At 39.7% G+C, this 13,547-nt stretch overlaps 1 protein-coding gene across 2 annotated transcripts in view; it reads left to right on the top strand.

The window, feature by feature from the left end:
* Window positions 1–7,982, top strand: part of RAD23B (RAD23 homolog B, nucleotide excision repair protein) — a 37,446-nt gene extending 29,464 nt beyond the window's left edge. For both annotated transcript variants that reach the window (XM_039566881.1, XM_039566880.1), the window contains 4 exons: window positions 1,126–1,249; window positions 2,416–2,543; window positions 2,955–3,131; window positions 4,969–7,982. In XM_039566881.1, the coding sequence (XP_039422815.1) occupies window positions 1,126–1,249; window positions 2,416–2,543; window positions 2,955–3,131; window positions 4,969–5,082 (543 nt within the window). In that variant the 3' untranslated portion in view covers window positions 5,083–7,982. The remainder of the gene's footprint in view (window positions 1–1,125; window positions 1,250–2,415; window positions 2,544–2,954; window positions 3,132–4,968) is intronic.
* Window positions 7,983–13,547: the final 5,565 nt, after the last annotated feature.

The raw sequence follows: 13,547 nt of genomic DNA, 5'->3' as shown, positions 1-13,547 counted from the left end.
TACAGCAGGACTTTTAATCTACATTACCTACCAGTGATTTTTATGGTAGGCTTGACAAACCTCTTCATTGTCTGGTTACCCTGTAGTTCTGTACTATTTCCACCCACCCAGTTCCTTCTGTTCTGTGGTTCCCAAACAGAAGGGTGACTTTCGTTTGGATAACTTCTCTGGGCTGTTCCAACAGGGCCTGTTGTACTATTCGTGGTGTCTCTCCCATGACTAAGTTTCCAGGCTTCAGGGATGTAGTGGTTTGGTTCAAAATACCCATTACTTACTTAACTCTTTAACTAAAATGCAAACTATGCTAAACCATGACAAGAGAGATAGATTGAAAGGACAAACTTGGTGCAGGAGTTCAGTGACAGTGAGGAAGGCAGGGTTAGGGTAGGAAGCTTGAAGGATTTCCATGCAGGTGAAAAGTAGTACAGTGAGGTATCATGGTTGTGTAACCTACATTCTAGTTTATTATAATACTGTGGTTTAGCTTTGTCCATTCCTGCCTCCATAGCAATCAGTTCCTATACAAAGTTGCTTGCAGATAGAAAATAAACAAAAGGCAAGTTAACTTTTTTTTTTAAACTGCTAAAGCTGGGTGACATACAGACCTTTTCACTTTTAACATACAGTAAATGACAGCTTTTCATTGAGGAAAGAGGTCCCAAGAGCTGTGTTCTTGTATCTCTTCTCAGTTTCTTGCCAGTTGTATGGCATTGTTAATCTTAGTTAGTATTTTGTACTGCAATTTGTTGCTGTAGTGTCACTTCTTTTGCATAACAGTATAACATATTGTAACAGTATATTTAACTTTTTCGCTCATATCAAATATCTTCAAACAGGATTCAAAGGAAGTATTTTTTGTCAGGCGAAGTGTGTTTTAAAGTGATGCAGTGCATGCTTTACTGTCTTTCTATAAAAACCACAGGTTTTTCCTGCCAAAAGATAAAATTAATCTTTTCACGGTGTTCTCTGTCAGTTGTAAATGCATAACTCACAGGATCTTGCCTTGTATTTGCAGTGAAAGCATTAAGGTTGTTTGGTTTTTTTTTTTTTTCCTTCATTCTGAAACACGAATACTGCATGTAGTTGAAACATTTCTGTGGGTAATGATGTGATCTGTGGCTTTAGGGTATACCTGGAGATAATCAGGCTGTGGCTGAACCCCCTCAACCACCAAGCACTGGTGCATCTCAGTCTTCAGCAGTGGCAGCAGCAGTAGCAACTATACCCACGACTGCTAGCTCACTAGGAGGTAAGAAAGGCTGTGTTTGAGAAGGTATGATAAACAATGTGCACTTAATCTCTTTTCCAGTCAGTTTTAAGTTCCAGGTGCTTGTGGGCTGCTCAAAGGGAATTGGATAAGAGCTGTTAACATGGAAATTCCAGGTGTGGTACTTTCTTGGAACAAGTGGCTTGTTGTATGTCATGTGCAATGAAGCATGAGTTTTCCAAAAATGCAGTGAACTTGCACAATTTCTTTAATTCAGTGTTCTGAACTTAAGTGCAAGAGCACAGATATGGTTGGGTGTTTTCTCTCACTTAACCTCTGGCTTTCTACTCTGTGACTGATTGGGCACTGTCCACTGTGGCTATATTAATATATTTACCACACAGAAGTTCGAATATTAAGGGAGAAACCTGAAATTAGGCCATGAAGTGTAGCACTGGAGAGACCTATAAATGACCTAGGACTCTTCGCTCAGCAGTGCAGCACTTTGACAGTGGTTGGTGCCTGCTGAAGAGAAGGGTATTTATCATGTATTTATCTCCCTCTTAAAGGGAGATAGATAAATACATGAAAGGAGCCTAATGAAGGAATAGGAAAGGTCTGTCTTAGGCTGTGGCAGAAATGGTGCTCAAGATACAAATTCTGATAAGAGGCCAGAGTGTTAAACATGCATTTAGTAGTTGCAGGCACACATGACATGATCCATGAAGAGAGAATGGGGGGAGGGATATTTCGGAGCAGTTCAGACACTGCTGTGTTCACTTCAGTAACTAACAGTGTGGGATGTTTGGGAAGACAAGACTCCCTGGAGAACTGACCTGTGGTAGGAGGTGGAGAGCTCTGGTGTAGATGCAGAGATGAGACGGTGGGTTGGGTAGATGTGTCTGAGATTAACCAGAGATGAGACATACAGAGGAAAGTGTTGGAGATAAGGACCAGGCTGTTGGATCTTAATAGAAGACTGGGTGAAATGGGAACGCCTTGTTTAACCTTAGAATAAAGAAGTTTTGCTTAAAGCTAGAGTTACTGTGAGGAAGCAAATTCTTCTATGCTTCAGTGAGGGGTGTGCTATTCACTTGCATGTACTGTTTCTATCTACAGTTACAGTGTAGGTATGTATTTTATTAAGATTCTTAGTAACTTTTAAAAAAAAAGTGTTACTTCACTGATTTTTTTTTTTTTTTTCTCAGGGCATCCACTTGAGTTTTTGCGAAATCAGCCTCAGTTCCAGCAGATGAGACAAATTATCCAGCAAAATCCTTCTCTGTTGCCGGCATTGCTACAGCAGATTGGACGGGAAAACCCCCAACTACTGCAGGTGGATCTTAAAAGAAGAAAATAATGCTTGATAATTGTGATTTACCTTTACAAGAAAGTCACATGTTGATGTTGTCTGGGATATGTTACTAGCAGTTACAACATTCTATTGCTGGCTTTTCAGCAGTTGTTGCTGTACAGAATGTATTTTCTATGATATTAGATACAAATTTGAGACTTCATAAAAGGTGCAAAGGGGGTGAGGAAGAGGAAAGGATCACTGCAGTTGAATTGAAACATAAAAATTGTGTTTCTTATGGTTAGACGGAATAATTTTTTTCTCTGTGCACTTTTTGCACATTCCTTTGACTTCTTAATTCTCTGAAAATAAATATTTTTACTTGTCTGTTGGCAGGCTTAAAGATGAGTTATTTAAATCTATGTGTTTCTTTTTCTGTCCTGTGCTTCACAGCAAATAAGCCAGCACCAGGAACATTTTATTCATATGTTGAACGAGCCAGTTCTAGAGTCTCGCCAAGGTTTAAGTGGCAGTGATGATGGTGCCAGCACTGGAGGAATAGGAGATGCTGGGAATGCTCATATGAACTACATTCAAGTAACACCTCAGGAAAAAGAAGCTATAGAAAGGGTGAGCCTTTCTTCTTTGAAATTTTCCTTTCTTCTTTGAAATTCTTGTTGCTGTAGGGTATTGACTCCAGTACATGCTTAAGACACACTTAACTTAAGCTTTGTTTAGCTCAGTAGTTCTGCATAATATTTGATGTTTTCCTACTTGGCATTCCGTAGCTCTTGTAGCCTTGTTTCAAATCATACCTCTTCTTGCTTTATAGCAATTGAGTCTAAAATACCTTAAATCTGTCTTACCGAGAAGAGGCAGAGCGTTTTAAGTGATCAGAGACCATCCTGTGATAATTGATGACAGAATGGATTTCCCTCGGGAATTACTCGGGAAGTAATTCCTCTTGCAAAAGCCTCAGCCAGCACTGTTCTAGATCATGCCATGACAGGTTTCCAGATACAAAGGTCTGGCTGCATGAGCACTCTTTGCAAAGTGTTGGAAAGTAAGAACAGTCATAGTTGAGTAGATTAGTTGGAGTCAAAACTTTACCCAGCTGTTTGTCTGTCCATGAGAATTAGTTAGTTACAGTTTTCTAAAAGTACTGGTAAGCATGAAAATATACTCTGGGGTGATATATTGCATTCATAAACACTACTGTGTAACTGACTAAATTTGCCTGGATGGCAATGCCCCTGAGATTTTTCTCAGGACAAACTGCAAGACTTTTGTCATACTGTGGTAGTGGTTTTGTACCCCAAAGACAGTGTTTTTTCAGCTGGCAAAACAAAAGTTCATGTAAGGATCATCAGGATACCTATTTGAATATCGGTATTCAGTCCTCTAGAACTTGAGGAAATTGGCAATTAGTAAAATTAGTCTAATAAAATTATTTGTCCATGTACTTCTTCACAGGCCATCTTCTCTAGTCTGCTGCATTTCCTTTTAAAGCCATTTTATGCAGTAGAGCTTTATTAGCTCTGCGGTCTCTTCTAAAACCAAGCAGAGATCCATACGCTTCTTTCTCTTCCTGTGAAAGACAAACCTCAAAATTTAAGTGTCTTAGTATTGCAGCTGATGCCTTCATGCTGTTTGTGAGCCTGAAATAAAATCCAAGACTGACTGGTGAGGGATAATAGGACACAGTTTCTCACAGTTATTTGATCTGCCCCATACATGAAATGCCTTGCAGGTGCTGTGAGGATTTTAAGAAAATCTTGAAATAGTGGAGTGTACTTGCCTTTGGCTAAAACAAGGATTCAATTTCTGAGTGCCCCTAAGTGCTGGCTAAGCCCTTGGCACAGTAATAAGTTCTTCTCTGGTGTTCTCATACCCTGTTGTCACTGTGTTCCAGACTTTAATTAATTCCTTGACTTCTGAAAACCAGATTGCTCTGAGTTTACTTGTCTTGGCTGCAGTGTGTAGTTAATTTTTTTAAGATAAACAATTGAAAATATGGCTTAATGTGACATGCTGGACAAGCTACTAAAGATCACAGGCTGGGAGCTTTTGTTCCAGGCAGTTTTTGTTAAAAGTGCTTTGGAACTTTGTATAATTGTTTAAAATGAGCATTGTTTTGAAGTCGGGGTTTTTTTTCTGCAGCAGTGCAATGTGCTGTTACTTCTTGACAATACTGTGACCCAGCTCTGTTTTAGACATACTGGGTCACTAAAGAAGTGACAATTTTTTATGGTGCTTCATTAGACTTAATCAAATCACCTTTTCAAGTGAGGATCCTCTTTACTAAAGCACCTTATTTTTCACTCAGTAAAGTCTGCATTGAACTGGGCTGGGCAGCAATGTTATTTCCAAGAAGGCAGTAATTGCTTAAGGGACATCTTGAGACACTAGACATAGAAAGAAGCCTAACATACAAAATGCACTTCCTAAATATGTTTCTTTTCTTCAGTTAAAGGCATTAGGATTTCCTGAAGGACTTGTGATACAGGCGTATTTTGCCTGTGAGAAGAATGAAAACCTGGCTGCCAACTTTCTTCTACAGCAGAACTTCGATGAAGACTGAGAGAATTTTTTTTTTTCTATTTCACACCTCACACCAGTGCATTACACTAACTTTGTTCACTGGATTGTCTAGGATATTTGGGCTTACATTCATAGTGCTTGGTGTATGGCATAATAGGGGGTGGGTGGAAGGGAGAACATAGGAAACAAAGCAAAGAAAGCAACAAGTTTTAAATGTCTGTTTTAAGTTAGCAGATGCAGAAAATCGCACAGTGTAAAAAAAAAAAAAATATACAACCAAAAAATCAGCTTCTGCAGATAATTAGTTCCTTCTATAAACTGTAGGTTAACTTTTTCTAGGTTTTAACTCTTACTGTACTAGTTCCAGAAATGTAGTGTAATGCACTGCTTCATGTTCCTTTCCACTTAGTATTGACATTGGAAGTAGCCTGTGCTACGTAGATTTTACAGTCTGTATTTCATGGCAACACTGGATAGCAGCTTTGTGAAATCTAAAAGATCTGAGCAAATGTAATCCTGAATGCCAAAATAGGGGTATTCGGGTTTTTTTCTTCAGCTGTGTTAAAGTAGTGCAAGAAACACAGTATTTTTGTCTAATGCTGAATTAGAACAGTGTTGGCTTTCTTCTTTTTATCAAATGAAAACCCATTACATTTAAAAGTGTTCTGATTATTGAGAAACACCACCCCCTCCTTTGTCCCCCTGAAATGATCCGAGAAGCTATATACATACAGAAAAAAATTATTATCCTGTTTACATATTTTCTCTTTGGGAAAAAAAAAATTATAGATATCTAATTACTGTTCTCTTAATGTTATCTTGCAGTAAAAGTTTTAAAAGCAATAGATTGCATGTTTGATTTTGTTATATGCACTCTAGTGAATTGAATATTCTTTTTCTGCCAGCAAACAAAATGCAAGCTTCATTTTTGTCTGCTGCAATGAGACTTTATCAAATCAAATTTCACCTTCCCAACTTTGTTGAACCAGCTTTTATAGTATAGCTATTAAGTGTTCTGTTGCTCTTGAGTCGATTGTAGTGTTCAAGCTATTTCTGTTAAGTAAGGACTTTTGGGGATTTATTCACTTTATAAGGAAGAGAAGTTCAAAACTTGAGATATCAAGCAAACTATCAATTTATTCCAACGTAAAAAAAATTGACACTCGAAACTTTCTATTGAAAGTAAGCTCTGGTTACAGAGTTTTGAATCTTACTTCTTCATACCTACTTACCATTTATTTTGTTTAGTCATCATAAAATGTTAACAATTTTTTTGTTTGTTTGTTTGTTTTTTGTAATACACGTTTGCTTTTAGAGGTAATTTTGCCCATCATTGCAATACTAGGAATAAAAACAAATGCAAATTTAATCTAAAGCTGTTCTGTGCAACGTTACCTGAACACAACATGGGGATAGTTTGATTTTTCTACTGTTGTAGTCCAATTTACCTGGATTACAAGTTTACCTCTACAGTAACCAGGAAAAATCTTATTAGTGGTACAGCACTGAACTCCTGTACAACATAATGATATTAATGATTTTAATGATTTAGTGGTACAACTAAAAAATTGTTTTCTGCTGAGTTTGTTTATCAGTGGATTAACTACTATTTAAGCTCAAAGTACAAGTCAAGTGTCTTGAAAAAAGAGCTAAAAAGACTGAAACATTTGTATTTTGTTTCTTCATTGATTGGCCATAGTCTGTAAAAATATTATCTGCACAAAACAATGTAATGAATTAAAGCCTTTTACTTTTCTTTTTCTATTCTTATACATCTGTGATATTTTTCCAGATAGTGTGTATTTTAATTATTCAGATTTTATTCTTTTAAAATTTCTTAGGTGTATGTCATCTAAGTGATCAGTAGCACAACCCAAATCTATCAGTAGGAGATGTGATACTGCTAAATAGGAAATAAGTCTTTCATAATGTTTTCATTTTAGAGAAGTTAACATTAATAATACCTGAGTCAGCTAGCAGACTTCATCTAAACAGGATTCTCAGTTTATCTATGAACTGAGAGATGGATTTTGATCTAACACTGCACGCCAAAAGGGGCTGTTTGTTATCTGTAAAAGGATCAGCTGTCAGGTACTTGAAAAACACCAAATTGATACAAGGACTTCTTGAATGTACTTTTACTACATAGCTAATACCTAACTAAGACAAAAGCTTTTAGTTTGTGGGAGTCTTCTGTACTGATCAAACTGCTATGAGAAATAACCATTCCTTCTTTGCGAGGGTGGAGAGTAAAGCAAGAATGTCTGGGTGTTTCAGTCCACTCCCTCCAATTTTGATTTTGAAATGTTTACTTATTATAAATGTATTTGAATTAAAGTCTGTTGAGCTTGTTCTTTGTACAAAAAAAAAAAAAAAGCTTGTAGCTTTGTTCATTTGTAACTTTGTATGCTGAGTGACTGAGGGATTTATGGCTGCTGTGTTTGAAGCCTTACTAGTCATGCTGTTCCCGTTTTTCCAGCAGTGAAACAGTGTTTTTGTGACTTCTGATGAACAACAGGTGTCTGACCTTACATGCTAGCAAAAACTGTTACCTGTCCAATAGCGGGATACTTGCCAGGGAGAATCGTGTCTCTCTTTGTAGTAGCTGCCAAAAGGGAAGAATACATGGAATTCATGTGGTGTTGAGGAGGTGTGACCTGAGCAAGCTGCCTAGGTATGTTGTGCCTCGTTTTCTACCAAGTACTACCGGGAGTTGTCTGCACAGAGTGCTCCTCAGCTTCTCTGCTGCAGATCTCTTAGGGATTTGGGGATCAGTTTCCTCAGGGCTTTCTGAACAGTAGCTAAGAAAATAAAGTATTTCTTCCTAAGTTTTGGTACTGTAGTCCTTACCTTTGTTGTAAAACTTCTGAATATCTGCTTAGACAAAAGCTATTTATGATGCACTTTTAATTGGGATTAAAAAGTTACTCTGAAGTCATATTAATTCTGTAGTTGTCTGTTCTTCAGTCCTCTGTACCAGCTGCATTTTAATGCTGTGGTTCATTTACCTCGCCCAGAGTTGCCTGATGAGTCCAGCTAAAACCCAAGCAATTTGACTGATTAAATGCCCTGTTCTTACCCCACACTAACAGAACTTTGTAGGAATGTGAGATTAATCACTCCTGAAATCAAACTGTGGCACTCTGATTTTGGAGTGCTGGGTTGAGCTTCACTTCAAGAATGTGCATGAATGAATGAGAGAGACACAAAGCCAAGTCCTCAAGTAATGTATGCAGATCTGTCACCCATGGTTTCATTAAGTATTTCATTTAGTTTTTAGAGAGTTTTGGAGGCAGCCACATTATTTTTTTTTTCCTGATTCCTCTTAAGTCCAGTTCTGTGCACAAAACTAACCTAAAATTTCTGCACTTGAAAATACTCTCTAGTTCAATGGAAACAGTAAGGTGGGAGTGGGGAAAACATCTTTGTCAGTAATATCTTTAGTTCTTCCTTGCCTGTTTTGGGATGCCAACATTATTCAGCACACTGTCCTTTGAAAACATTATTTTGACATGATTCTATGCGCAACTATGGTTATGAAGTCACAATTTATAAAATTTTGTGGCTTCAGTAAACCATCCAAAGAAGTAGGCTTATTCCACCTGTGATTAAATGATGTATGGGAAAAGTTTAATTATTTGATCACCACAAAATGCATGACTGATCAATGCTGCTGGTGCCTGTATCTACAGACTGTAGCTGATGTTCCTGACTTCTAACTGTCCAGTGCCATTGCTGTATTTATATATTTCTCCACAGAATAAATGACCTGTGAGGAGGGGGGCCTGGGGGGAAAGGGTTGTGAAACTTCGTGGTTCTTGTCAGAACTCAACTTCTTTCCTCCTAGGCAAAAGAAATAAACACACACAATTTAACTCCAGTTCTAATTAAAGCACATTTTCATGTAGACACCAGCATCTCTGGCATTTTCTATCCAAACTGCAGTGAAACTAATAAGTATGTGCTCTTCAATAATGGTAGCAGTCTGGAATAACTAAGAGTGGTAGAGTCTGAAGATCCTTCCCTCCACTTCATGCCTTTGCTTTGGCATTTTCCTTTGTGAGCTCTTACAAAGCAGCATCTGCTGTCTGCTTCCATTTGCTGAAAGTGTGGTAATAAGGACAGTCCTTATGGTTTTGTGTTGTGCGTGGCTCATGCAGTTGTGCCTTAGAGACCTGGAGTGCAAAGTGTCTTTCAAAATAGGTATCCTTCTATTTTTATATATGGCTCCACACATTAATACGAATTCTCTGCGGTGCTGAGGGCAAGGAGCAACATCCTTGAGATTCTTGTTGCCTGAGATAAGAGATTTTAGCTGTGATAGATGAGGAGTAACCAGATACACCAGCAGGCAGCTGTTTACCATCCCAGGGGAAGGGTTGGTTGCTGTCCTTGTAATGCGAAGCATTTGACTTCAAATGTGCAGCAGCCAAAGGTGAAAAAATAAGGCAATGTCTCCCACATGTCAGTGTGGCTGTATCTGTAGAATTGTTCAAAGTCTTGTCAAAGTCAGACACATATTTTTAATTATATCTTTGAATTAAGCATGTTTATTCCCACCCCCACTCTCATGTCTTTACTCTAAATCTCCTTTTTTTTTTTCCCTCCTTTCTTTTCATTATTGAAGAAATCATGCCAGCTGCAAAGGGAGCACTCCCAGCTTCTGTTTGAGGATGGAGGAACAGGATTTCAGAATAGGAAAAGGGGCAGGAAACAGTCTTCAGGGTGGGATATGAAACAGGACAATGAAAGTGCTGAACACCTGGGATAGAGATCTCTGTAGGAAGGTTGAGGTGAGGAGTCTGGACCTGGAATTGGCAATGTGTGTGAAAGGAAATGCCTGGGAGAGTTACAAGTGCGATGAGGGAAGAGTGGAGCGGTGTGACAGGGCCAAATGGGAAGTCAGAATGAGCAAACCTTTGGTGTGACTCTGGATGTATAAATGAGAGATGGATGGAGTATTTGGGAACAGAACTAACATTCATCTATAAGGAGACTTCAAAGACAAAAAAATTATGTGTTTCTTTTTATCCAATAGCTTTTTGTGTAGTGCTTTGGTTCTAAAACCAGTTCTGAGGGAGATGACTAAGAGGTTACAAAACAACGAGGGCAGTAAAAAGAAACAAACCAGTTTGTTCCTTGGCATATTCCTCAGAGACACCACACACCACTCTTGGGTAGTCTCACTGCACAGAGGTCCTCCTGCTGAAAGGTGGAGAGAAGAAAAAATAACTTGATTTTTACTTCTATGAGTCTCTGTGTTGCTTTAAGTGAGAGAAATGAGTGATCTGCCTAAAGCATGCATTTCATATTAATAAATGTGCTGCTTGCTTCCCCTGTCTCCATGTTGAAGTATCAAATTTCCCTTTGGCAAAGGGCAGGATTGTGCAGGACACTCTTGGAGCAATGCTGCAGAGTCCGTTTGGACAACTGTTCCTGATGGGTTTGTGCCTTTTGAGCATGAATGTAATTTGTGATCCATGAGTGTCCTAAAATCTGAACTGTGACCTGTGGAAAGCTGGAAAAACCTGGGAACACTCAATCTTGGAAGAGCAGCAGGGTTAAGATGAGAAGCTACTGGAACATATTAAATGTGACTATAACTCAATAAAACTGTAATTTTTTTTTTCAGCTGCAGTAAGAAATTGTTGCTAAATGCATTCAATAGCCTTATTTTTCACATTTCACAGAATTTGCAGTAAGTGGCTCTCTGGTACACCAACAAAAAGGCGACAGAATACACTAAAAGCCATTTTCTAAATCTAGTTGAACTGCACCTACGTTGCCTTCAAAATCTCTGGCAAATGGTCATTCCTGAAGCACTGGACCTCAGTTTGCCATGAAGAAGGGTGATTTTTTTTCACCGGCAGGGGCAGCAGGATGGAGAGCTGTTACTTCCGAAATTAACTCTTTGCTGTGTCCACCTGTGGGAGAGGCTTGTAAATTCATCCACTGCTCCTGGCCAAGAGGCAGCCTTGTGATCCCAGCTCAGAATTCCCTTTACTCCAGGGTGGTTGGAAAGGACCAGTTGCTTTCCAGATTTATCAAAGTGCAGGTGAGGAGAACAGACAGGATCACTGATTAAGTGGTAAGACCATAGCCAGTTTTTTGGGAAGAGTGATATAATTTAAGCATTCTGATGCAAAATGAGGCTGGGAGTTGAAGCTGTGCATTTGATTCACGCGGTGTTCACGCTGTCAGGCAGCAGATGTAAACTGGTGTTTTTAGAGGAGAGGAACACCCTTTTGGAAGGTGGGATGGCAAGAAAAATAGGTTTGCCTTAATGGGGCTGCTTCTAGTGCAGAATTCAGCCATTTTTATGTTTAGATTTTGAAACTGAAGCTACTGATGCTACGGTTTTGTTTCCTTGCTGCACTGCTGAAGCTTGTGGTGTCTTCAGAATGCTGTGTTACTCCTTAATAAGCCTTATCATGCCGTAATAATACCTTGTGAATGCCTCAGATGTAAGTGATTAGGCCTGTGCTTACATAAATAGGTGTCTGAGTGGTAAGAGGTTATTTGCATGATCGTGGTTTGTAGGTGGAGGAGCTGCAAGCCTGTCATCAGACTACTCGTTCCAGCTGAAAAAAAGCTCTCTGGGTGGCTGTCACATCATTATCATACCTTGCATGGAACAATTAGTGTTATTTTGCAAGGGAGTGGATTTTTGTCCCTTTTCTTCTCCCTGGGAGTTTTATGGTTTATGGTGACTGTGCTGGCTTTGTCTGGGATAATTTTCCTCATGGTAAGACAATTACAGTAGGAGGGTGTATTTAGGATTTATGCTGTAAATAGCATTGATAACACAGGGATGTTTTAGTTATTGCTGAGCAGTGTTTGCACAATAAGGCTTTTTTCTCCTCCTCACAATGCCCTGCCAGCGAGGGGGTTGAGGGTAATCAAGGATTTGGGAGGGGACACAGGCCAGGACAGCTGATCCCAGCTGCACCAAGGGGTATTCCAGACCCTATGATACCATGGTCAGCATAGGAAGTGATGGGGAGAAGAAGGAAGGGCAAGGGACACTCACATTCAAGGTGTGTCTATCAGATGATGGAGCCCTGGCTTTCCTGGGCACGGCTGAGCACCTGCCTGCCCATGGCAGGTGGTGGATGAATTAATCCCTTGATTTGCTTTGCTCGTGTGCGTGGTTTTGCTGTCCCTATTACTTTGCCTTCATCTCAACCTATGAATTTTGTAGCTTTTAACCCTTCTGATTCTGTCCCTCATCCCGCTGCGGAGGGAGTGAGCGAGTTGCTGTGTGGGAATAAGCTGCTGACTGGAGTTGAACTGTGGAAGTGAGGAGAAGACAAACCATTTAGCACACTGAGACAAATTTAAGTTTTCTATACACTTACCTTTTCCTGGATGCTTCTAATACCCAGTCCTGTGTGTTTGTGGGCACCCCTATGCTCTGGAAAGGACTGCGATTTTTTCTGTAGCAGGGTCATCGTTACACACTGGCCTTAATCAGGTGGAAATACAGGTTGCTTAGCTGTAATCCTGCTCTCCCTTCACCTCTGGCCCCAGCCCCAGTGTTGGTTGTCCTCCTGGTCAACACTCAGATTTTGTAACCGGGAATTGAGCTACACTCAAGAGATGGAGAATGAGCAGCTCAGTTGTCAAATTAAATTAGCATTTAGGGAAGTGTAGGCAGAGGTCACAGGGAGCTGACCAGGCATCTTGCATGCTTGGCTGAGAGGGTAACTGGGAGAAAGAGGGGGGGAAAAGGGGGCAAAGAGATTCATTCTGCATTTGGGGAAAGAGAAGAGGAAATTCTTGCCAGCCTGGGGAGTCCTGTGGGGGCTGTAGCGTTGAAATCCCAAAGTTGAGAGTCTTAGCAACACACCAGGGGGTTGTCTGGAGAAGGGAGATACCTGAAGAAACCCTGAGGGGTTTATAGATGTACGAAAGTATATGTAGCTTGCAATATCAGGGTTGGGCTTAAGTTATTTCAACTCAAAGCAGTGTCTCTGTTGTGCAGACTTTGAGTGAATCTTTATGGAGACTGCTATCCCAAATCTGAACATGCAAATCTGAGGGCAAACAGCACCCCAGAGACCTGGGTGTAGGGGTGGGAAAGGCAGTCGTGTGAGTCTGGCTGGGTTTTGGTCCCGTGCTTGATCACAGCAGTCTGCTCGTCAGATACGAGCAGTTTAAGCAGCGTTAAGGACTGGTAATTTCACTCAGAAAAAGTCATGATTATGAAGGTGGTAGGATGAAAGTTTTGGAAAGATTTTCCATTCTGGTATTTTGGAGAACTGAATTCTTATTTATGTCCTCTATTCTAAGATTCTCTGATCTGTTCTTTCTAAGTTTGCAGCTTTAAATGAGCTGGAAGGAAACTTTCCATGCTAGGTGTCTGCCTGTGATTTTGTTTTGGTTTGATAGGGGGATTTTTGGCTTTTCCTTTTTTTTTTTGTTTGGGATTTTTTTGTGTGTGGGGTTTTTTTTTGTGGTTGGTTGGTTGGTTTTGGTTTTGTGGTTGTTTCTTTTTGTTGTTAA

This window comes from Corvus cornix, chromosome Z (assembly GCF_000738735.6).
Source record: "Corvus cornix cornix isolate S_Up_H32 chromosome Z, ASM73873v5, whole genome shotgun sequence".
Lineage (NCBI taxonomy): Eukaryota > Metazoa > Chordata > Aves > Passeriformes > Corvidae > Corvus > Corvus cornix.
The sequence above is the reverse complement of the archived record's forward strand: the minus strand, read 5'-3'. Positions and strand labels throughout refer to the sequence as shown.